General features: G+C 44.1%; 1 protein-coding gene across 1 annotated transcript in view; it reads right to left on the bottom strand.

Annotated features, from left to right (window-relative positions):
- The window catches only part of LOC145338879 (transcription factor SOX-5-like), a gene marked incomplete at its 3' end in the record, with an annotated part of 172,861 nt that extends 149,497 nt beyond the window's left edge, over positions 1 to 23,364 (bottom strand). The window contains exons 1-3 of the mRNA XM_080183282.1: positions 23,332 to 23,364; positions 18,985 to 19,043; positions 11,384 to 11,615 (exon numbers count right to left, since the gene is read on the bottom strand). Coding sequence (XP_080039408.1) covers positions 11,384 to 11,615; positions 18,985 to 19,022 — 270 coding nt within the window. The remainder of the gene's footprint in view (positions 1 to 11,383; positions 11,616 to 18,984; positions 19,044 to 23,331) is intronic.
- Positions 23,365 to 24,022: the final 658 nt, after the last annotated feature.

The following is a 24,022-nucleotide window of genomic DNA, read 5'->3' as shown; positions in this document are numbered from 1 at the left end:
GATAGAGCAGCCTATTTGATTAACAGTCCATCTACTTGCTGCCATAGTGTTGCCGTGGTGTGCTCTATCTATACCACTCACTGCAACAAGTCACCAAGGCTTCTTGGGTAGCATCTCAAGAAGATCATGATCTGCAAAAACAAGGGGAGCTGGTACGTAAGGGCAGGTGGCACAGTGGTTAGCACTGCTGCCTCACAGCTCCAGGGACCCGGGTTCAATTCCTGGCTTGGCTCACTGTCTATGTGGAGTTTGCGCATTCTCCCCGTGTCAGCGTGGGTTTCCTCCAGGTGTGCCAGTTTCCTCCCACAACCTGAAAGACATGTTGGTTAGGTGCATTGGCCATTCTCCCTCGGTGTACCCAAACAGATGCCGGAGTGTGGCGACTACTTGGATTTTCAGAGTAACTTCATTGCAGTGTTAATGTAAGCCTACTTGTGACAAATAAATAAACTTTTTGCTTTTTAAATATTTTTTGATGTACAAACAGGAATGGTGCAGCTGGAACAGACCTCCCCAAATACTCAGTTATTTCTATGAGTCAGCGGAAGAGATATCGCAGTCGAGCATTCGTTTCCCACTGATACTCTTGCCAAGCACCTTGGCACGATCAGGTCAAACATGACACCCAAAATGTAACTGTACCAATCACCTAAAGAGTGGAGTGAATGTGGAACTTGCTAACACAAGTAGCAAGTTCCACATTCAGTACTTCAAAAAAAAAAATCCAGAACTAAAAAGTCTAACGATGACCATGAAACTATTGTCGACTGTTGTCGCAACCCATCTGGTTCACCAGTGTCCTTTAGGGAAGGAAATGTGCTAACGTTACCCAGTCTGGCCTGCGATTGACTCAATGCGGTTGACTCTTAACTGCTTCCCCCCAAGGGCAATTGGAGATAGGCATAATAAACGTTGGCCCATTTATGAATGGACGGGAATAGAGGGAGACACAAGAGGAAGGAAGGAAGAGAACAATATGATGAGAGCGCTAGATGAAGGGGGATGCGAGATTTATTTTCTGTGGAAAATAAATAGATGAACAGACCAGCTGGGCTGAATGGCCTTCTTCTATGCTGTTCCTTCTATACCATTGTCTGTAACCTACCAGACGGTTGGATGGCAATGGTATTGCACCTTGGTCATCTGAATTTTGGGACATGGCCCATATCCAGTCTAGAGTAAATCTGATAAGTGCATTTTTTTCCATTCATGGGATGCTAGGGCGTCGCTGGCTGGGCCAGCATTTATTGTGCCTATCCCCAGTTGCCCTTGGGGGCCCATTTAAGGGACAATCTATTGTCACATTGAGTCAATTGCAGGCCAGACTGGGTAACGATAGCACATTTCCTTCCCTAAAGGACACTGGTGAACCAGATGGGTTGTAACAACAATCGACAATAGTTTCATGGTCATCATTAGACGTTTTAGTTCTAGATTTTTTTTGAAATGCTGAATTCAAATTTCAGCCTCTGCCGTAGCGGGATTCGAACCCAGGTCCCCAGAGCATTACCTGGGCCTTTGGATTACTCCATCGGCGGACGAGTTTTTCTTCCAATCGGATACAAATCCAGAGTGCATTAAGTGTCTCAACTCTGCATTAATTGGCATTAAATTAGTAATGTGACAGAATGAACTCTGAATTGGGAGTTCAGCAAGTCCGTAGTCAAACAGCATAAATTAGGGAATTAGTGTCAGTGTCAGGAAGCTTCAAGCTTCCAGTTAAAGAAATGCCACCAGAGCCAAAGAAATACATCAGGCCGAATTAAATTGGTTTGGTCTGAAATCTTGGGTAAGATCTTCGAGAGCCTATATCTGGGTTGTGTATTTTACTTTTTACCTGAGGTTATTTTTAGAAATTGTAAACTCAATGTTCCTCCTGCCACTCTTGCCTCAAAAGCACAACGTTCTGAGTTCAAATCGCACTTGAGCACAGAAATCAAGGCTGACATGCCTGCGCAGTACTTCTGGAGGTGCTATGCTACGGTAACTGAGACTGCTTGGATGGTTGTAAATCAAGCCAAGGCTATTATTTCCAAAAAATAAACAAAGATATTGGCCTGGCTAAGATTTATCCATCAATCAACATCACAACAAAGTTGACCATAATCACATCACTGTTTGTGGGATCTTGCTATGTGTAAATTAGTTTGTCCCTTTAAAATGCGCTGGCTATAAAGTGCCTTGACACATCTTATGGTCATGAAAAGTGCTATGTAAATACAAATCTTCCTTTCTTTTTCTTAGAGTTGCTGATAACCACATCTCGCAGCAAAGCATTCTGGATTGTGCCAGCCTGGTTTGACTTCCCTATCCAGTCACCCAAGGCAGTGCCCACTTCTGGGTGCCAGCATCACAAAGTGAGATGACTCTCTCTATCAGTCCAGAAGGCTGGGGGGAGCGCTTGATGGTAGATGGCCTAACCCTCCAATATGCCAGCCTGGGTGATCTGGGCAGGGGGACCTGGGCTGAGCGGGGGTGGAACAGGAGAGGGGAGAGAGAGAGAGGGAGAGAGAGGAGGGCTGTGGAGCGGTCTGGGGTGAAACAAAGCCCCAGAATCCCACCAAAGACAAAGAGCCGTGTGGCCCCTTTAAAAACGAAGAATCGTTCAAATCCTAAAGCCCGCTATAAATTATAAAAGGGAATATTTGCGTAGCATTAATGTTTTATAGCCTATCCAATAAAAAAGGCAATTCCTAGCAAATCCTCAGGAACACAAAGAAGAAAAAAGCGTAACTATCAAAACACATTATTTTTAATAGCCTACATAATAAAGCTGTTCCATTTAGTAATTAGGTGCCAAAAAGTGACTCGGAGGCTAAAGGGGGATTAGGCCCTTTACTAATTTCATATTATGACTATAAACGTGAATTGCCTTATCCCAGGTCTTTCAAGAATAACTTATTTGTCTGTGTTTCTTTATAATTATACTAAATTTCCTATTCTGTTTCTATTTCTTCTGCGTTCCAATTAATTTCCACTTACTCTGTCCTGAATAGCCTCCTGCAACTAGTCTAGTGCAACAGCCATCCCTGAATATATTTGCTTTTATCTTTTTTTGTTTAATGTATGAGTTTAATATGTAATGGAAATTGTTGCTCTTTTCTACTGTGCCACATTTGTATAAAAGGGAGAATATGTATAGATCCAACAAGATTTTTTTTATGGCTCTTGTTATACATTTGAAATGAATGACCTCCAAGCCACACAGAGTGCTTTTTTTTTTGTTCTTGTTTAGGAGGGCGGGTAAGGGGGCTGTTGCTCCCCCACCACCAGCCTGGTCTGCAGTGCTCGGTGTGAGCTCACTGCACTGAACTGAATAGCAGACTAAACTCACAGCAAGCAGCCCAGGCAGGTAGTTATAATGAAGATGAAAGAGGCCGCTGTTCATATAGCTGGTGGCATTCAACGTTAATTTAATTAATGAAGAAAAGATCTGTAAGTAGTGTCAAATTGTTAAAATGATGGGCCTAATTTCCAGAAGTGCTTCAAGAGAAAAAAATCTCACAGCAAGCACATCTCCTGTCTGCAGTGCAAGTCTTACCGAGAAAGGTCGCAAGTGCGCTGTTTTCTGGCATCCTTGTGCCAGAAAAGCATCAAAGAGCGGGGAGGGGAGTGCTGGGAAAGGGGTGATATCCAAGTTGGGCCTTCCAATGCCAAGTCTTAAAGTAGGGTGGCTACCTAGCTAAAGGCTGTGATGAAGGGTCACCCAGACTCGAAATGTTGGCTCTATTTTCCCTCTCAGGCTAAAGTCCAACCAGTTTACTTGACAGTAAACCCACAAAGCTTTCAGAAACGTTTTTCGTTCGTCAGATGTGTCACACCTGATGAAGGAACGGTGCTTCCGAAAGCTTTGCGGGTTTAGAACATAGAACACTACAGCACAAATAGGCCCTTCGGCCCACGAGTTGCGCCGATCACATCAACACCTATCTATAACCCTCAATCTCATTAAACCCCATATACTCATCCAGAAGTCTTTTAAAAGACCCCAGCGAGTTCGCCTCCACCACCACTATCAAATAAACTATCAAATAAACCTGTTGGACTTTAACCTGGTGTTGTGAGACTCCTTACTGTGTTTGCCCCAGTCCAACGCTGGCATCTCCACGCTTATTCTCTCTCGACAGATGCTGTCAGACCCGCTGAGTTTCTCCAGCATTTTCTGCTTTCCTGACTATCTAGCTCTCTGTTGCAGGTTGAGGAGAGGATGCAGTGCTGCAGAGAGTCAGTGCTTGCCTACAGCAGCCATGTTCAACCCACTTTTGTATTTGGACGTCCCATGGATGGGTGTCAGCAAAAGTCAAGACAAAGGCTGGCATCAAAAAAAAAATCCTCCCCCCGACAGATTAGATGACCTTCTGAGGGGTATTGACTGAGTGGATGTGGAAAGGATGCCTCCTCTCGTGGGAGGATTTCGATCTAAGGGGTCACTTTTAAAAATAATGTTGGGGGTCACTCATTTAAAATGGAGACGAGGAAAATTTTATCCCATCAGAGGGCCACGAGTCTTCAGAACTCTTCCTGAAAAGAAAGTAGACGTACTGGAATATTTTCAAGACAGAGCTGGATAGATTCTTGGGGTGAAAAGTTATCAGGGGTAGATGGGAATGTAGGTTTGAAGTTACATCCAGATCAGGCATGACCTTATTAAAGGTCAGAGCAGGCTCAAAGGGCCAAATGGCCTACTCCTGCACAAACCCCAAGAAACAAGCCTAATTTTAAACTGGTCAACCAAAACCCTGGGTCTTGTGGCACAGTGGGTAGCGCCCCTGCCCCTGAGCCAGAAGCTCTGGGTTCGAGTCCCACTCCAGGATTGATGGCCAAGGAAGGTGTGTTCATAACAGGTTGAGCGCCAACCTGCAAAATCCTTCCAAACACACCAGTGGTCGATGGTAAGAGCGGGAGAGGCTCTTTGATGTGGAGTGGCTCCCCTCAAGGCCTAAACCTCTTGCGACAGACTAGTGACTTGTCCCGGGAATTGCTAGCTATGGAAACAGATGAAAGCCTGTCTTAGTGCTCCACTGGGTGTAGAAAGAAAATCGGAATTGGAACCCAAACCCGGACTTTGATGTGAATTTTCTCTCATCCCGAATATGCCCCCCCAGCACCAACCTGCAATGCCAAAACCAACTCCGAGCACTCAAACAAACTGCACCATTCCCACATCGCCCAATTCAAACAATCTAATATAGGGAGCCATAATCTGAATCAGAACCAACCCAATTACCGTAACCCCAGCCTAGGACAGAAAAGATGAATAGACATTGGCATAAAAAAAAGACCAGAATTAGGGAAAAAGCCAAATAGAAGTGACAGGACCAGCTGCAATAGAAACTCCAGAAAAAGTGAGAATATAAATGCAAAACATGGTCAACTACCCCTTCTGTTCCTAACCCCAAATGCTGGAAATATCATCAAGTGGAGACAATAACTGAAAAGAAGAGAACATCTAGAAGCCAAATCATAAAAGGAAGGAAAGAAATTCAAAGTGACTCTGTCGAGGGGAACCGGTTAAAAGCTGAATCTTATATCGGCGACAGAATTGGACGAATAAGCGCACTCCACATCAAAGTCTCGTTTTCAGAGAAACACTTTATATACAGTTGTCCAGTATGGATTTGAGTTGTTCTATTGGGACACTGAGCCCACAATAGGTTGGCTGAGAACAAAACAGCTTCTTTCAAAGTCCCCCAACTCCACAAACTCTTACGATTTCAAATAAACACTTTTTTTTAAACTTAGTGCAGAAAATAATTGCTTCGCTAACAGGGTCCCTCTCTAAAAACAATTCCATTTTGTCAATGAGCCATTTGTATTTGCGTCCAAAAGGCTATTTTGGCACTTACAGAATTTACCTTGTTTCTGTCAGAATTATAGAGCTGTTAATGTTTAATTTTACATTTCAAATGAATAGAATTATATAGAGTGTACAGCAGAGACGCAGGCCATTTGCCCCAACTGCCCTGTGCTGTAATGAGACTCCTCCCTATCCTTTCCACTTAACCCTATTAGCATAACCATCTAATTCCTTTGTCCCTCATGTACTTACCCTGCCTCGTCTTAAATGAGTCTATGCTATTTTTCCTCATCTATTCCTTATGGTAATGCATTTTCCAGTGCCACCAGTGCCTGAGCAGAATGTCTCCTGATTTCCCTCTTGGGTATGTTGATGGCTATCTTACATTATGGCTTCTTGTTTTGGTAAATATATCTACAATCGCGGCTCACTGCCGATGATTTCCTCTGGGCTGTTCTTGTGGACGCTGCTGCCATGGAACTCAGAAACAACCCATTGTTAAAGAAGGATTTAAACACCATCGCTACATCACTGCTGCAATTCTCAAAGATGAACAGGTCACTACTGTTTAACGGTGTTCCAGCGCGTTAATTCAGTATGACAAGATAAAACAGTAATCTGTGCTCTGAGAGTCTGTAAGCCTCTGCACTATCTAGGGACACACCAGTAGATTTACACTGTATATCACTTTATACAATTGCTGCAACAAAGCCCTCGAGTTCTCTCAATTCTCTAATGTAAATCTCTCTAAACTTCTCTGCCAGTCAGAATGGATTTGGTCGTAGGTAATCTATGCAAACTTAATATCTTACATATGTGAATGGGTACAATCCTCAGAGAGGATGTTTTAGATCTGAAATAATCCACTGATCCTCCCTCTATCTCGGCTTTTTTTCCCTCTCTCTCTCTCGTTCTGTAGCTTGACATTAAACAAGCTGCTGGTTAGATGTCATTTCATCCTCAGTGAATGATTAAGCCACATTTTATGTCCCCAGATTTACTTCAAGTAATGAAAGCTTGATTGGTTAGTGTTCAAAGATTATCCAGAAAGGGTGATGTGGCTCTTCTGACGCTACATAGAGATGCATAAACAAACAGGAATTTCATGTTGTCATGTGTAACATACCAACTTCTTTTCCTTTTTACGGGGTGAAAATTTACACCAACTGCCCCAATCTACGGTGCAATTTGAATTCGATAAAAAAAAACCTGGAGAGAGAATGCTGGAAAATCTGAGCAGTTCCAACAGCATCTGTAAAGAGAGAAAAGAGCTGATGTTTCGAGTCCAGATGACTTTTTGTGACAAAAGGTCATCTGGACTCGAAACATCAGCTCTTTTCTCTTTTGGTTTTCAGATTCCAGCATCCGCAGTAATTTACTTTTTAAAAATATCTGGAATTAGGAATCTACTGACGACAATGTCAATTGTTGGAACAACACAGCGGGTTCGCTAATGTCCTTTTGGGAAGGAAATCTGCCATTCTTAACTGGTCTGACATGTGATCAGAGCAACAGTAATGTGGTTGACTTTCAACTACCCTCCAAGGGCAACTAGGAATGGGCAATAAATGCTGGCCAACCAGCAACACCCGGCTCCCATGAATGGACATCGCTGGAGCAGCATTTGTTGCCCACCCCTAACTGCCCTCAAACTGAGTGGTTTGCTATGGCCATTTCAGAGGGCAATCAAGAGTTAACTACACTGCTGCGGGCCAGGTAAAGTAAGACCAGGTAAGGACAGCAGATTTCCTTCCCTAAAGGGCATTAGAGAACCAGATGGGTTTTTCCAACAATGATTTCATGGTCATCATTAGATTTAAATTTCTGATTTTTAATTGGATTCAAATTGCACCATTGTGGGATTTGAACCTGTATCCCCATGGATCAGTAACCCAGTGAGAATATCACTGCGTCACCGGCTGCCCCAACCTACAAGTCCCCTTTAAGTCATGTCTTATTAGTGTGGATTCAGGGACTCCAGCATATGTGATCCAGCTCCCAACTTTTATGGTGCTAAATCTACTTCCCCTATGTTCCTTACAGCTCCTCCCGCAACCTCATGGTCAACAGTGGAACTGCTAATCTTCTGGAATTGGTGTTGCCATCAGGATTGCCCTGAGATTTTTCAGTAAAGTTTATTTATTAGTCACAAGTAAGGCTTACGTTAACACCACAATGATGCCAGTGTGAAATTCGCCCAGTCACCACACTCCAGCGCCTGTTCAGCTCAATGCACCTAACCAGGACGTCTTTCAGAGCGTGGGAGGAAACCAGAGCACCCGGAGGAAATCTACACAGACACGGGGAGAACGTGCAAACTCCATACAGACAGTGACCCAAGTCAGAATTGAGTCTGGGTCCCTGGCGCTGTGAGGCACCAGTGCTACCACTGCATCAAAATAAAAGATTAATCTTCGGGACACAAACACGAAAAGCATTTTTTTTAAAAATTGTTTTTTTTTTCTATTTTCTTTGAGCACTTCTTAATTGTAATTATAAGCAGGAGAAAGGGGGAGAAGTGGTGTAAAACTGCTAAGTTATGTCATTTGCATTAGGGTTAACTCAGCTTCTTGCCACAAGAACTGCTTGACCTGAACTCCAACATTGTCTCTTCTTAGTTCACATTTCCAATACTCAAGAGTGTTTTGCTTTTGTATTCAGATAAAAGTACTGGTTAATTCGGTGATTTCACTAAGTGCCGAGCTGCACGTGGTTTTCCACACTTCTAATCTTATCTTTTTTATACCACTACCTCATCCACCACTCCATCCCTTCTTCTCAGGCCAGAACTTATCTGGGCCTTCAGACTCAAAGGCCGGGATTTTCTGGCCACACTTTCCCCAAGAAAATCCCACCCGTGGTCAACAGACCTTTACATGGTATGTGTCCGACCCGCTACGCTTCCCATGGTGGGCAGGACAGGAAAATTCCGCCCAAAATTTCTGGATTTTTCCAACTCTAGTCAGAAGGTTTCCTCACTTTGCCTCTAACTCCTACAGGCTGCTCCACCCCTCCACTCTAGCACTCTTCCAATTGGTTGCCCAACACGCAAATCCTTACGACGCACAAGCTTCCCGCACCAAAGCATACAGATTCTTGATTGGATGAGAATAAGTTCGGCCATGACTGAACTGAATGAGCAATAGTCCCTGTATTCCTTTTCATGGCCAATATTCTAGCCTGCATATCAGGCATTCAATGCTCTTTAATGGAAGCATAATGATGGTGACCTGTTTAACCCACCATCTTCCATCTTAGTGTTTCATATGGTGCAACTTCCCTGAGCAAGATCTACCAGCAGACATCCTCTGGGTCAAAAGAATGGGGAACACAAGAAGTCACAAACAGGTTACCATCTATCAAATGGCTTCGAACTACCATAGCGAGAATGATCTTTGCCAAACAGGCTCAGAACATATCAGGCCCCTGTGCAGCCAACCTCCATCACTGGCACCTCTACAATCCAGTTATGGAGAGACACAAGCAAGGTGACACATGACCGAGGACTATCCCCTGTACAGACTAATCAGCTTCAACTCAGCAACTTATGAGGCTGTCGCTTGACTTCAGAGATTTGATTTTACTAAATAAATAATAACGGACGTTTAAAAGTAAGAACATTTTCCCATTAAAGTCTTTAAGTAAGCAGTTTAAACAGTTTTCTCAATGGATGTTTCTTTTCTGGTTTGCAACCAGCTGGATGGCACAGTGGTTAGCACTACTGCCTCACAGCATCAGGGACCCCGGTTCAATTCCAGCCTCGGGTCACTGTCTGTGTGGACTTTGTACATTCTCCCTGTGTCTTCTTTTGAGTGTTCTGGTTTCCTCCCATGCTCCAAAGATGTGCGGGTCAGGTTGATTGGCCAGGCTAAATTGTCCCTTTTTGTCAGGAGAACTAGCAGGGTAAATACGTGCAGTTACAGGGATAGGGCTTGGGTAGGACTGTTGCTGGTGCAGGCTCGATGGGCCAAGTGTCCTCTTGCATTGCAGGGATTGCACGTACGAGTATGTGATGGCCTAACCCTGCTTTTTCAAACTCTGCCATGTATGGGTCAAGTCACGGAAGAGCAGATGAAACCTTGGCTAATTCTAAAGATTTCAGGGGTTAAACATTTGAGAAATCTCAACTCAGTCCCAACTTAAGCATGAGGCAACCACGAGGAGCGCAAATTATGAACAGACCTTCCAGGGTAACTCAGAGGGTGGCCACTGGGGAAAGCGCAGCTTTCTAGAAGCACATGGCTGCAGGAGGGTAAATGGAGCTTTATCCTGTAACAATCCTAGGTTATACCTGACACTGAAGCCAGCAAAACAGAATAACATCTAGCTCTCCATATTTATCTAGGGAAACAAAAATCCAGTGAGAAATTTAAAAAAGAAAAAATAGAATTGAAGTTAAGCACAAAATATTTTCTAATTTAAACTGTTCTTTAATTGAAATGCAGGAATAATGTTGTTTGTATTGCCATTGCTTATACTGAGTTCTTCTTATTTCCTGAAGCCTTCTTTTTTGCACTGTTGCCCATCTCTCATAGATGTCAATTAAGCAAGCACAAACCGGTTTTATGACAAAGTTATTTTTACTCATGGGCTACTCCTTTCATTTTAACCCTTGCCAATTACAGACTGCTTCTGTTTTCTTTATTATTTTAAGTAAATTAAGCCATAATTGTCCAGCATGTCATTCAGCGTTTAAGCAGACCGGAGACACAGTTCTCTGTCAGTTGCCTTTTGATCAATGTGAGCACGAACTGGCTATTTATTTTAGGCAGTGAAATTATCCCTAAACATCGGGGGCAGAGGGGAGTGGGGGGAGGGAGAGTCACTGGTGGGGCAGGGATGCTTGGAGGTGGGACAGGGGGGGGTGGGGGGAAGATGCAGAATTTCAAAGCAGAGACTAGAATCGCCAAGCCCTGCTCTCATCATCTCAAATCTAGGACCTAGGATTTTAAAGTTAAAGTTTATTTATTCGTCACAAGTAAGGCCTACGTTAACACTGCAATTAAGTTACTGTGAAATTCCCCTAGTCGCCACACTTCGGCACCTGTTCGGGTCAATACATCTAACTAGCGCAAGTTTCAGACTGTGGGAAGAACCCAGAGTGCCTAGAGGAAACCCACGCAGACACGGGGAGAATATACAAACTCCACACAAACAAACAGTGACTCAAGCCAGGAATCAAACCCAGATCCCTGGCACTCTGAAACAGCAATGTTAACCACTGTGCCATTCCAATTTTCCTCAAAATACACATTAAACTTCTCCACCTTGTTGTGAGCACCCAGTCGAAAAATTGTAGAGTAATTAAAAATTGGGTGATATTTTTGATTTACTATGAAGACTTGTTTACTAATTGTAAAAAGAACTTAAGGTGGGGGGAGAATATTAATGTTTTTTTTAAATCGGCAGCATGTTGATATTGGGGGCACATACGGCAATCATGTAGAATGTCAACTTGTCCCTTTATATTTCAGTCATAGCAACTGTAAATCCTTGCAATAGGCATTCACTGAAAACTTTACCGAGACTGGCTACGGTGACATTTCTTGACAAGCTGTGTACACATCCCAGAAAGGATTAACATACCACGGAGTCTTGCAGAGACGTGGGACTCTCACAAGATAAAGTCTCTCTGGTCAACGCGGACGGTGTGTGTAGCTCCTCTGTGTGAAGGCTGTTGGAAAAGCTTGGCGGAAGAGGCAGGTGAAAAGCAGAGTGTCCGTCACTTTCTCCTTCTTCTACTTTCTGTCTGTTTGTCGCCATGGCTACCTCTCCATCTGTTTCTCCATACGGAGAGGCCGGTCTCTTGGAAGACATCCTAAAATGAAGAAAAGAAGAAGAATATGCTCATGAAGCAGTTGTACTATTCAGTGTGCCGTGACTTGCCCTATTCACGGAGACTATGAAATAAAATCAGGTAGCCTAGTGAGACCCTGGTTTACTGATCCATCCAAACGGGAGTCATACATTATAGATTTGATCTGCAATAATTGTGAAAAAAAAAACTGAGTGGATCTAAAGTTCAGTGAGGCTAATGGTTATCTAAATGATGTAACTCTACTAGCTAAATAAAGTATTTTTTGTTAAATTAATTTTCAGAGAATGTGGGCATCACTGGCAAAGTTGTAATTTTTCTTCAATCTCCAGTTACCCTTGAGAAGGTGGTTGGGTCATATTCTTGAATTGCTCACTGGACCACTTCAGAGGGCAGTTATTATTGGTGTGGGGAAGGACTCACATTTAGGCCTGACTGGGCAAGGCCAACAAGTTCCCTTCCCTGAAGGGCACTGGAGAACCCAGTGAGTTTTTAATAATCACGGTCACTCCTTTTTGCCCGATACCAGAGGTTTTTATAGCTGAGTTCAAATTTACAAATTTATGGTTGGGCGGGGGGGAGAAAAGAGTCCAGTACTATAGCCACTGCGTGACCAGACCCAGACAAACTGGTAGACGACAGGTACAGGATTGAGACCAGTGGCTGTCTAAATGATGCAGAACTGATGATGCTGACTGAGATGGCAGGATCTGCTCCGTTTCTAACCAAAACTGAGCCTCAATTACTGTTACCCTACTAACGGCCATTTTGCTTTTCCTCCCCTCTCTCTCAAAGCATCTAATGCTTGGCTAGGATACACTTCCCACTGATACCACTCAACACTCATTACCTAATCCAAGCAGTCATTACACACGTGTAAGACTTTACACTGAGTGCTGTTAGACTTTGGTGCCATTACTGCCACACTCCACCCTGATTTCACCTGACCTCCACGCAACTGTTCAGGCCAAGGAAGATTGACCAGAGATCGAGGGTCGGAACTCAGAAGAACTGTTCCTCCTCCTCGGTCAACTCAAGAAAGCATTTGTATTTGTAGAAGCACCTTTCATAATCGCAGGACACCAGGATTAAAACAAAATGCAGCCTGGGCACACTGCGCGTGCTCCTGTCTGAGTGAGAAATACCATTTGGATTTGAGCACAGCTGACAGTTTGTTGCAGTACCTAAGGTGTGTTGCAAAGTTGCAGGTACCAATATTCAGGTAGCATGTTAAGCTGAAATCCCGTCCGTCTGCGAGGGATTATTTTGAATGAGAGCAGTTCTTCCTGGTGTGAGGGTCAACATGTATCTCTCAGCCAATATCATTAAATAGCTCATCAGACTATTAATTATTACTCCAGCTTGTAGGATCTCCCTATGTCATGTGCTCCTGACTTTATAATCGTGCCTGTCAGATGTATGTCACTGGCATGGAAGGTGATTTGAGGTGTCCAAGGGACATTAAAGACATTGAAAAAAAAAATGAAGTTCTTTCTTTATTTCCTCAACATAATCTTACCATTAGTTTGACTTCACTCCAGCTTTAACTCTTTCTTTTGTATCGATGCAAAGCTTGCTAAATCAGCACAAGATTTACACCTTGCTTAATCTTACTTCCATTTGAAGTCAATGGAGAGTAAAATTAGGCAAGGTATCAACAAGGTGTCCAATTTGATTGCGCAGGTATTCCACTGGGTGTATTGGGTTAAGGTTGTCCCGAAAACATCCAGTGTAACCAGTTCAGTCCAAGAGCATCAACAAAAGGGATCCTGTGCCTTTAATGCGTTAATGCTGTAGCCTATACTAAACAGAACTAAAACTTCATTGACATTCATGCCTGTGGGTATAAACTAGCATTAGTGCACATTTCACTGGAACCAAAGCCTGACCAACAGTAGGGGGGATAGTATTCCAGTAAAAATTAAAAATACTGCTATGCATGGCATGCTGGCTGACCACTGAGCTTGGAATCTGCTGAGATACTCCTGCTCAAGAATATAACTCAATCAAGTTATTGTTTAATTAGGGCTGGCACACTATCTGCATCTAAAGCAGATACAAACTCTACACCCAGCCAGCGATTTTACGGATCCTGTGGTTAGACCCGATCTAAACTGACCGTCTCCATTCATATCAGCATTGGAGTCCATGAACCGCAGTAGGATGGTGGGATGCCTCACTGGGAGTTGTAGCCAGGATATGGAGATGCCGGCGTTTGAGATTGGGTGGGCATAGTAAGACTCACAACACCAGGTCAAAGTCCTACAGGTTTATTTGGAATCCATGAGCTTTCGGAGTGCTGCTCCTTCATCAGGTGAGGAAGGAGCAGTGCTCCAAAAGCTCGTGATTCCAAACAAACCTGTTGGACTTTAATCTAGTATTGTGAGACTTCTTACTGTGCTCGCTGGAAATTGTCACAGTTGCCCTACGAGTGTATTCTAAGATGAAACACGGTAGGGGAAGGACCTGTGTATACCACGAGTAGTGACAAGTTAAGTGCATTCAAAAGGAATGTGTTCATGATGCAACTATAGATAGTTACTAAAGTCATTCTTTTCCCATTGTCTACCATTGAGTAATGCATTGTCAGATTACCTTAGCAGCGCTTAAAAAGGGCCATTGTCATTCTCCCACACAACAATGTACCAGTTTCCCTACCTTACTGCAAATAAGAGGTGCATTATACTGAAATTATCCAAAACCTGTATAAACCATGGTTAGGCTTTAATTGTGTACTGTGTCCACGTCTGGCCATCAAACATTATGAGGGATGGAAAGGGAAGGTGCAAAGGAGATTTATCAGAATGATAGTACGGTAGAGATACTTTGGCAATATGGAGAGACTGGCTAAGCGAAAATTGTTCTTCTTTGACCAGAGAAGGTTAAGGGAGAATTTAATCATGGTGTTCTAAATGATGAGAAATGTTGTCAGAGAAAATAAAAGTGTTGCATCAGCAGGGAGGAGGGGCATCGAGGGGTGCAGTTTGGAGATTATAAGAGGAGAAAGGAAGAGTTTATTTTATACAGTGAGTTATTACGGATCTAGATTACATGATGGAAGCAGGTTCAATGGTAGCTTTCAGAAGAGGATCTTTGCAGGGTTATGGTGAAAGAGGGAGGGGAATGAGATCCATTGGCTAACTCTTTCAAAGAGCTGGCAGGGACATGTTGGGCTGAATGACCTCCTGTGCCGCTAACTTCCATGGTTATAATCCAGCTGCTCATAAAAAAAATCCAACCATCTTCCTGATCATAGAATGTTACAGCATAGATAGGCCATTCAGCCCAATGGTGGGTGCTGGTACTAATGCTCCACACAAGTCTCTACCTGTCCTAACTCACCAGACCTATCAGCATATCCTTCTATATTTATCCAATGTTCACTTAAAAATGTCAAACTTTTCTTCAACCCCACTGGACCCCTCCAATTAGTTTGAAGAGAGGTCTCCATCACGAAACTATGCAGGTTGTATGCCTGCACAAAGTCAACTGTTTTGAGCTGCGCTAACAGTTGATGTGCCAGTGTCAGGCTGGGTTCATTAGGGTAAAACCTGTCCGTTTCTTCACTATTCAGGAGCCCTTGCGTGTGGACATAGGCGAGATGGACAGCAGAGCCGAGACACCCACCACAGCCAAACAGGTTAGGGGCACTGTCTAATGGGGGGGGGGCGGGGGGGGGGGTCACATGAATAACATCAACTCGCACGGCATGGCATTAATGACCGTGTTACTGAAACAGAAGAGTTAACAGCTCTGGAAGAGGCAAGGAGAGCGAGGAGAAAGCAAAAGAGACAGAGAAGGTGAGGAGATGAAAAGGAGGAAAAGGAAGGGGAGAAAGAAGTAACAAGGAGGATGGGGGTATAGAAGGGAGAATAGGGATAGGAGGGTAGGAAAAGGAGGATGAGAAAGAGAGGAAGAGAAGAGGAGGAAGATGAGGAGGAGAGAGTTCAGAGGATGGCAAGTTAAGAGAATGGGAAAATGGATAGGCAAAAAACCTTGTGGAAACTGTAACACAAACTGCCCAGCATCAATATGGAAACTGAGTTTTAGGAACTGTTTTTACCTTAAACTCAGCTTTGCCTGAAAACTCGGAGAATATTCCTTTAAGCACAGGTGAAGGCTTAGGGAAAAACCTATTAGATGTCAAGTCCCTTCTACTATCATTCAAGCATCTGTCCTGATGGCTCAAGCAAGAAAGGGTTTTGGAAGGCACATGTGCTGAGATGTCTGGGTTTGATTACCCAATCAAGGAGAACAGTCTGAAGAATAAAGATGGCAACAATATTTCAAAACTAAAGATTGCACAATGCAAAACCACAAAGATTGAAGCTTGCAAAAATAGAAGCTCCATCTGATGTGTTCGCGTTATTCATCTAGAAAGACCCTTGTGAAATGGACAAATGGGATTAGTACACACATTCACATTTAAATAAATGGAAAATGTTCTCACAGAGTTGGGTCACCAGCCTCTCTCCACCATTTCCTATCTCTCCCTCTCTTTTCCAGACTGCAACCAGACCCATCCTGCCATTCCCTAATTTTGTTGCTTGCTCTCCATACTCCTGCTCACAATTTTGGAAAGCCACTTGCTGCATTTGGTTGAGATCCTGATCATGATCTGCTGTAGATAATCTGCCACAAAGCACACTTAGCTGCTAAATTTGTTTCTGGCTTTATGCTGTCAAATGCCTTTCAGTGTCTGGGCATACCTAGTTACACACAGACCTACACACACACAGAGACAGATACACAAACAGGCACACACAGACAGAGGCACACACACATAGGAATGAACACACAAACAGGTGCACACAGAGACATACACAGGCAAACACACAGTCACAAACACACACAGACAGATACACAGACAGAGGTGCACAGACAGGCATGAACACACACATACTCACAAACAGGCATACATAGACATACACAGGCACATAGATAAATACAGACATACACGTACAGAGGCGCATACACAAACACACATGCACAGGCACACACAGACAGAGGCATACACAGACACACAAACATACAGAGGCACACGCAGGCATGAACACACACACAGACGGAGGCACACACATCTATATTCGGCAGCTGCCAAACAATATTTTCAAATAACATTACAAAATGAGGCCACTCAATGATGCAGGTGCCACTGAGCAACTTTAGTTCCATCCAGTATTTGCACCTGCCTCCCTTTAGTCTGTTTCCAGAACCCTACCTGGCTACGGAAGACCCTGTCCTTATCTTTCGCTCTCCGGTTTATCTGCGACAAATGTAGGAGGTGGTGTCTGCACCTACAGCACTGGACGGGTTTCAGGGATGGTTCGGGACGCCTGGTTGCAGAAAGGCCACGCTAAAACTTTTAACTTTCTTTCCAATCTCCTCGGCGGCGAGAGGCCTCGACATCGTATCTAATTTCGGAACTGTTTCTACGATGAGAAAAAGGAACTATTCGCGTGTTTAAAATCCCAAAGGACCCGCAGTGCCCAAAGAGCTAAATAGCAGTCAATTACTTGGATTTAATAATTTCACAGAGCTTTTGCAAATATTTGGTCTGAAGCTCCCTCTTCGAGGTACACGTACTGGAATTATATTAAATTATTTCTAATCACTTACTTCTCGCAATTGTCACGTTATTGTTACCCTTGACACATCAGTTTGATAAGTGTTCTGAGTACAACGCAGCGAAAGTGATTCATTCCACACTCAACTGGGCGTACTTGAAAACAGTGACATTTTTGGAACACCGTTCGGTTGTATGAAGGGCAGACGGTGATTTTTGACATCCAGTTGCTGGTGTCCCGTTTCCTCGGGGCTATATATGCTTTTAAAGTATTAAAATTCAGCGAGAGTCCAGCTGAATAAACTGTTGTTCTCCAAGCGCGCCGAGAGCATGCCAATGACTCAGTTAACTGGGAGAAAGTCTACATGGAGATATGCAATCGCCCATTACATTCCTGTTTATTTTACTTAAACATAATAGGAACTTTTGTTTCTCTCCCTGCCAATGAATAAAATGTGAGAGGTCTTTGTAGGTGTAAAGGAAAACTGTTGCTACTGTGCGTTTCTAGGTAATGACTAGTGTACAATGTGCACATTCAGGGCAAGAGAAAGTCCTTTTTTTTCAAAAATAAACCCAATAGCACCGATTGTAATCATAACACCCCACTCATCTCTATCTTTTTTTTTCATTACATTTGGTAATCGCTTCATAAAAATCAGAAGGGAAAGATCGGCGTGTTAGAAAGAGAGAGAGAGAGAAAAAAAACGAGATAAGTTACCAAGCAAGAATTCCTTTTTGGGGTGTTTGCCGCATATCTATGGAAAAGTTCTCAAACGGTCTTCCCTCTGTGCGCCCGCTTCAAGGTGGGATGAAACGGGGGTGAGAATTGTTTCTGAAAAGCCACGGGGAGACATGTCGGGGGAGAGGGGGGGGGGACTACAAATGTGGGTCTAATTATCTTAAGTTAAACAAGGGCCTAGGGAGAGAGAGAGAGAGAAAAGAAACCCCTCTTTATATGATAATATAACCCATCACCCATCCAGCCCTGCTCCCCTCAAGACGAACCTTTGTGTTCTGTGTGTGTGTGTGTGTGTGTGTGCCTCAGAGCTGAGGTTGCCAGCACAGCTTCCTGTCTACAAAGGAGGACACGAACAAAGTCCTTAATGTCAGACTGCCATCAATTCTCAATGGAGCATTGGGAACACACACACAGGAAGATGAAGCATTTAAGTCCTAGCTTGGGGGCATTTCTGACCAATGTCCATTTCTCAAAAGCGGTGTGGCAACTGTCTGCTCATGTGACAGCGCCCCAGGAGGTCTAAAGGCACCCGATCATCGCGCCCTGTTCCCGTGGACAAGGGGGAAACAATGTACGTGGTCGCCAACAAGATACCCTCCCCTTCACACTCAACCTGTTGAGGTGCAGCAGGCAAAAGTAAAGGAACATCAGCGGCTAACACCGCACTGCTAGCTGAGAGGTGAGAAGGAAGGTGGCACAGGAGATTAGGAATAACGAATATAAAGAAAGGCGGATCAACAGATGTTTTTGCCTTTAGCCGGAAGAGCTAATGGGGAAGGGGGCGAAGCCCTTTCAAAAGAGCTGGCAGAGACATGACGGGCCGAACGGCCTCCCTTCTACGAACAGTTGACTAAATGAAACAAAAAAAAAGCGAAACACCAGCGAAACAAGGCGCGCACACTTCATATATACCCTTCCCAGTGAGAAAGCAGGACATAAATGAATGCTACCGTTAACTTCTTTTTGCCTCTTAAAACAAGATTTTAAAACAGTCGCAGTTTAAAAGGGGGGAGGAGAGGGATCAGCCCTTGTGATAAACTTATTTCTCTTCCCCGAGTTGAACTCACCTTTTGAATTCCTGAGGCAATTGAGGACCACTGAGCATACTGGAAGCAGGAACTTGCCGCTGTCAAAACAAAGCATCAACAAACTGTTTCAAACTCAATCTGGCAATTTCTGCATTCCTCTGGAGCAGCTGATCACGTGCCCGAAATTTCAGTTGGCGAAATTAACACACACACACCAAAAAAAAAATTTCAAGAAAACAATAACTATAAAAAGCCAGAGGGGAGAGAGAGTCGCCAAAGTGCCTTTAAAAAGTGAGGAACTCTCGCTGACTTTATCTTTGCTGCTCCCAGTCCCCCAGATCACTGCCGGCCGCCCCGGAGCCACCTCCCTGACTCGCCACTACTACCGTGACTGACGGGATGGCTGCCTCTTCATTGTCCAAAAATGCTTATTTGCCAAGCAACAAGAGGAGCTTTGTGGCACCGGGGAGAAGAAGGGGGGGGGGGGGGGGGGGGAAAGAGAGAGCGAGAGAGAGAGAGAGAGAGCGAGAGCTCACAGTTAAGTTATGGCTCCTTTGTGAGCACTGTGCAAAGAAAACAAGAGAGATAGGAATTTGGCAGAAAAAAATATAGCACCGCATTCCCTTGCGTTTGGAACCTGCATTCTCCGCAAGAAAAAAAAACAATCGGGCATTGTCAAAGGAAAGAAAAGGCAACTTTAACAGATGAAATACAGCAGAGGCCCCTTCTCGGGGGACCTGTAAACAACGTGTCACTCACCCGATCGCTCTCTCTTGGCTTTTTTTTTTGTCGAGAGGACTTGGACTCGCCAGAGTGGGTGCAAATTTACAGGCACCGATTTTTTAAGTCATCGGGATCAAGTTTGAACGCGTCCTCCATGGAAACGTGAGGACAACCCACCCCCCCCCCCCCTCTCTCCCCGCCGTGCCAAATTTAACAGTAATACCAGAGAAAAGGGGTATAGAGGGAGAGAGAGAGAGAGAGAACAGAAGAAGCCCAGTTTTGAGTCCCTTTAATCGCTCCTAATCATGCGGGCTGCAACTAGTGAGAGAATATTAAGGGAGAGAGAGAGAGAGCTTCCACTTTCAATGTAGAGGAGTCATAATATCAGGACTTATCTAGCTCCAATCTGACTGGGGGACTGAGGTATCCAGGTAATAGAACCTGACATCAGATGATATACAGATTGAAGCTGAACTGGCCAATGCAATGCAGCATCTGGTTAGTAATGCACAGAAGGCTGTACACATTACACACACAACACACAGACCCAACTATCCACTCCTACTGGGAGGGTTCACTCTGTACAAAAGGCTACAGTAAAGAACCCGCCCAAAATAAAAAGGCCCTTTTATTGTCGGATTCGACAGGTCAGTTGATTAGATTCTTTCCCCCCTCTGGAGAGAATTCCGTGAGGAAATTCCCTTTAAAGCCGAAGTGATTAACTTGGGCTATTCTGGGAAGTCGAATAGACAATGCTTCAACAGTTTCTCTAACCCATGTCCATGCTGGCACCGTGTACACTAAAAATAAAGCGGAGTTGGTGGGGTGGGGGGGAGCGAGACTATCTGCCATGCAGCTGGACAACGTTAAAGGAGAGCTCCGGGCCAATACCGCAGTCCATTGCCTCGGCTCGGTTGTTGTACTCGCCAGACCAGACTTCCACTTTCCATATTGCTCCGCGGCAGTCCACCCTGTGTCCACATGTTTATCAGGAAAATATTTATTATGTCAAAATCAAAACATGCCTTTCATTTCGTTTGTGCTCCGTGGAGTCAAAGCAGCCACTGCAAAGTGCACGAGTGAAATCTCTTCCAATTACAGGGGAAAGGACTGGGCAAACATTGACTAGCCTTGGTCAGTGGAACTAAAAGCGTCCATTGTCCGCCGGCAACATTCTCCGGCAGGGGAAATGCCACAAGGTAAATGTTCCACACATCACGCACACACGTTTGTGCATGTACACACGCGTGTACACATGCACCAACGCACATACTGACTTATATACACGCACTTTCAAGAAAGCACGCATATCACCCTTCTGCCCAATAAATATACAACAGGGAGAAAAAAAAATTGACCACGTAAGCTGCTCCTGGTCAAATCGCTCTGTACAAGCATAGAACAAATCTTGTTTTACAACTGAGGTTATTCACATTAGCACAATTCTCTGCAAATTAGATTCTCCCCTTGCGCAGGTCAAACAATTTCAATGCGTTACTGGACAGAACCTGCCACCAAATTGAACCTACACCCAGTGGAACTAATGGAAGTGATGACAGTGCTAAACTGAGACATTTTATACACAGGAAGTTCCTAAATATTTACAGAACAATACTGTGGGTGAAATCCAGTTTGTGTTTGAATGGCCAATACTGAATGTATTGTATTTAAATTCCATCGCAAAAAAAGGAACAGGAACTGGACAGACCAGGATGAATCCTGCCGGCTTCTCGCCGGAGGAGGAGGAGATGTAGTTATCTCAACTGTAACGCAGGTAGGGACGCAGTGATGGCTATAGCTACCCTTGCGTTTAGCCAGCTGTCCCCCGTTGCGGCCCGAGGAATTGCCGGAGTGGAGCAAAAAAAACAAGAAGAAAAAGTTTAACACCCACTATCTTGGATGGCGAACGAAAAGTCGTTTTATTTGGACAACAAAAAAACGCGACCGTGACGGATCCCAGTTGTTCTGACCAAGCCAAACCCGGTTCTGTACACAACTTGGTTTATGTCACAAACTGGCATGAGACCCCACCCCCACCACCACCAACCCTACCCCATACCGGGAGATGGTGGTGCCCAACCAGCGAGGGAATGGTTAATTACCACCTCACCCACCCCCTTCCCCCTCCTAGCAGCTTATCATGAGGATACACCATTTGGGTTGCAGCCGGTAACTGTCAAACTGTCTCACCGGCTCCCTGGCTATTTATCAGCTGGTGAATAAAAATCAAGTGTCTATCAGGTACGCACTCCCCCGCCCTCCCACTCAGCTCCAGCCGGGTGGGGTGGGTGTTGCTGTCCTCTGTTTTTAAAAAAAAACTCTTGGAGCGCCGTATGAAGTACTTTAAAAGTGAAAAGTTTACCATTTTTCAAACTAATCCCCACTGTAAAGATCCTCCCAGCCCGAGTGAACGGAGGGAGGAAGGGAACTTAATTCAAAAATGTAGAGGTCCTTGTTATTTAATAAAAGACTACGAGGTGTTCAAATCCATAGTATATTATTTCATTAAGAGCTTTTCAGGAGAAGGGATTTAGGAGTAAAACTGCTGGTTTTGTGCAGCGAGGTCACGACCTTTGACAGCGCTCAAACTCCTCGTTCCTTTCATCTTCCGATTCACTCCAGCCCCCAACTTACAGAGAAATTGCACCCAGTATAGCCAAGCAGACAGAATTCGGCATTGTTACAGAGGCCACGTTTTTTTCCCCTCCCCTCTCTCTCTCTCTCTCTCTTCCCCTAAACAAAGCAGATTTGAACTGAACCAAAGAAACAAAAATGTATTGTTCTTCGCAGATGGAAGCGAGGGTTGCCAAGGTAACCAGATTAATCTCCTTTTTCTACTCCTTCCTCTCTTGTAGTGTGGTAATCTGTGTGTTCCTTTCAAAATAAAAAGCCAGGCTCAAAGCCTATGCTCTAACTAGGTTCCTAATTAGCTGCAATTTACAATGAAGACAACATGATGAGATAATAGAAATTTGCAAAATAATGACATACCTCAGCAAAATATTCCTCCTCCTGAGGTCCATTTTTTTTGTACAAAAAAAAACAATAAAGAGGGCCCTTCTAAAGCGGAGCTTGCAAATGGTGGGCTATTATGTGACACAGAAGTTTATTGTTCTGCCCCGTCCCTTCAATCAACAGCCTATTGTTTGGACATCTTAAATAAAAATGACTCAAATACAGGAGGGCATAATGATCTCAACTCTGCTTAACGGTATACAGAGCAGACAGCAAATGTATCAGCACCGAACCCCTACACTCCTGGGATAGGGGGTGGTGTTGAGGCCCAGAAGGTAGTTTTGAGTTCGGTGAAGGTGGGAGATGGCATTGTCACTGGCCTAATCGCCCATTCCCTCCCCACAAAAAAAAACGCACAAAGTGAGGCTTCGGGACCATTTAGGGATAAAGGGGCCGGCTAAATAGGATTGCTAATGAAATATGATGTACCGCATTTATTCTCATCTAGTTAGCGCAAATTAACCAGCCTTCCCGAGTGTTAGACAACACTTCCCCCACCACACACCCCCCCCCTCTCTCTCTACCACACCAAACAGCACCACGGTATTGAAAGAAAGAGAGTGGTGGGGGGGTGGTGTATTGTGGAGAAAAGATTCCACCCCCCACCCCTCTCTCTAATAAACGACTGAGGCCTTAAAACGTACTGACCTCCTAAGCCATTAGAGGCGATGGAATTGAACTGCAACTCTTTATACCCAGGCTGCTGGAATTAACATGTTCGCTCGCAACCTTCATTTAAAAAAAAGGGAAGAGAGAGAGAGAGACGGGAAAAAAAACAATTAAGTGGAACCTTGGACTAATCTCATCCTGCCCATTTAGCCTTTCCCTCTATGATGAGCAGAGGAGGCCAACATCAGCATGCTATCATTCTCCTTTAATTAAAAAAGACACAAACAGTGGGGCTGTGAATTAGAGATGTAACAACGCATTACCCTGATTAATTCGAGTCTCATATTGGATTAATAACGGCAACAAAGAACAAAAGGAAATTGTTATGTGAATTGCAACCTCTCAGGCCAGGCAAAGGTCAAATCAAAGGATTTGAATTTCATCCGGACTCACTTAATCAATTCCTTAGAAGGAGGACCATATGTACGTTTTGAAAGCTACCCATTGTAGCATGGTGATCAGACCTGGAAGACCGCACAGTGTTAATTTCTAACAGATTCTACCTTACTTCAAGTAGAAAGTTAATTAGCGCAGATGACTAACGGATAATGGAAGATATTCCCCGCAGATTTGCGAGGCAGAGAAAAAAAAATTGTTTTTTAAATAATGATGTGAAAATGATTTCTCTATCCAGAAACGTTTGCATAGTTTTAGAGCCGATGGTTTAAAC

This window comes from Carcharhinus amblyrhynchos, unplaced genomic scaffold, assembly GCF_965287045.1.
Source record: "Carcharhinus amblyrhynchos unplaced genomic scaffold, sCarAmb.v2.hapA chromosome_210, whole genome shotgun sequence".
Taxonomy (NCBI): Eukaryota; Metazoa; Chordata; class Chondrichthyes; order Carcharhiniformes; family Carcharhinidae; genus Carcharhinus; species Carcharhinus amblyrhynchos.
This window is presented reverse-complemented; position numbering and strand designations above follow the sequence as displayed.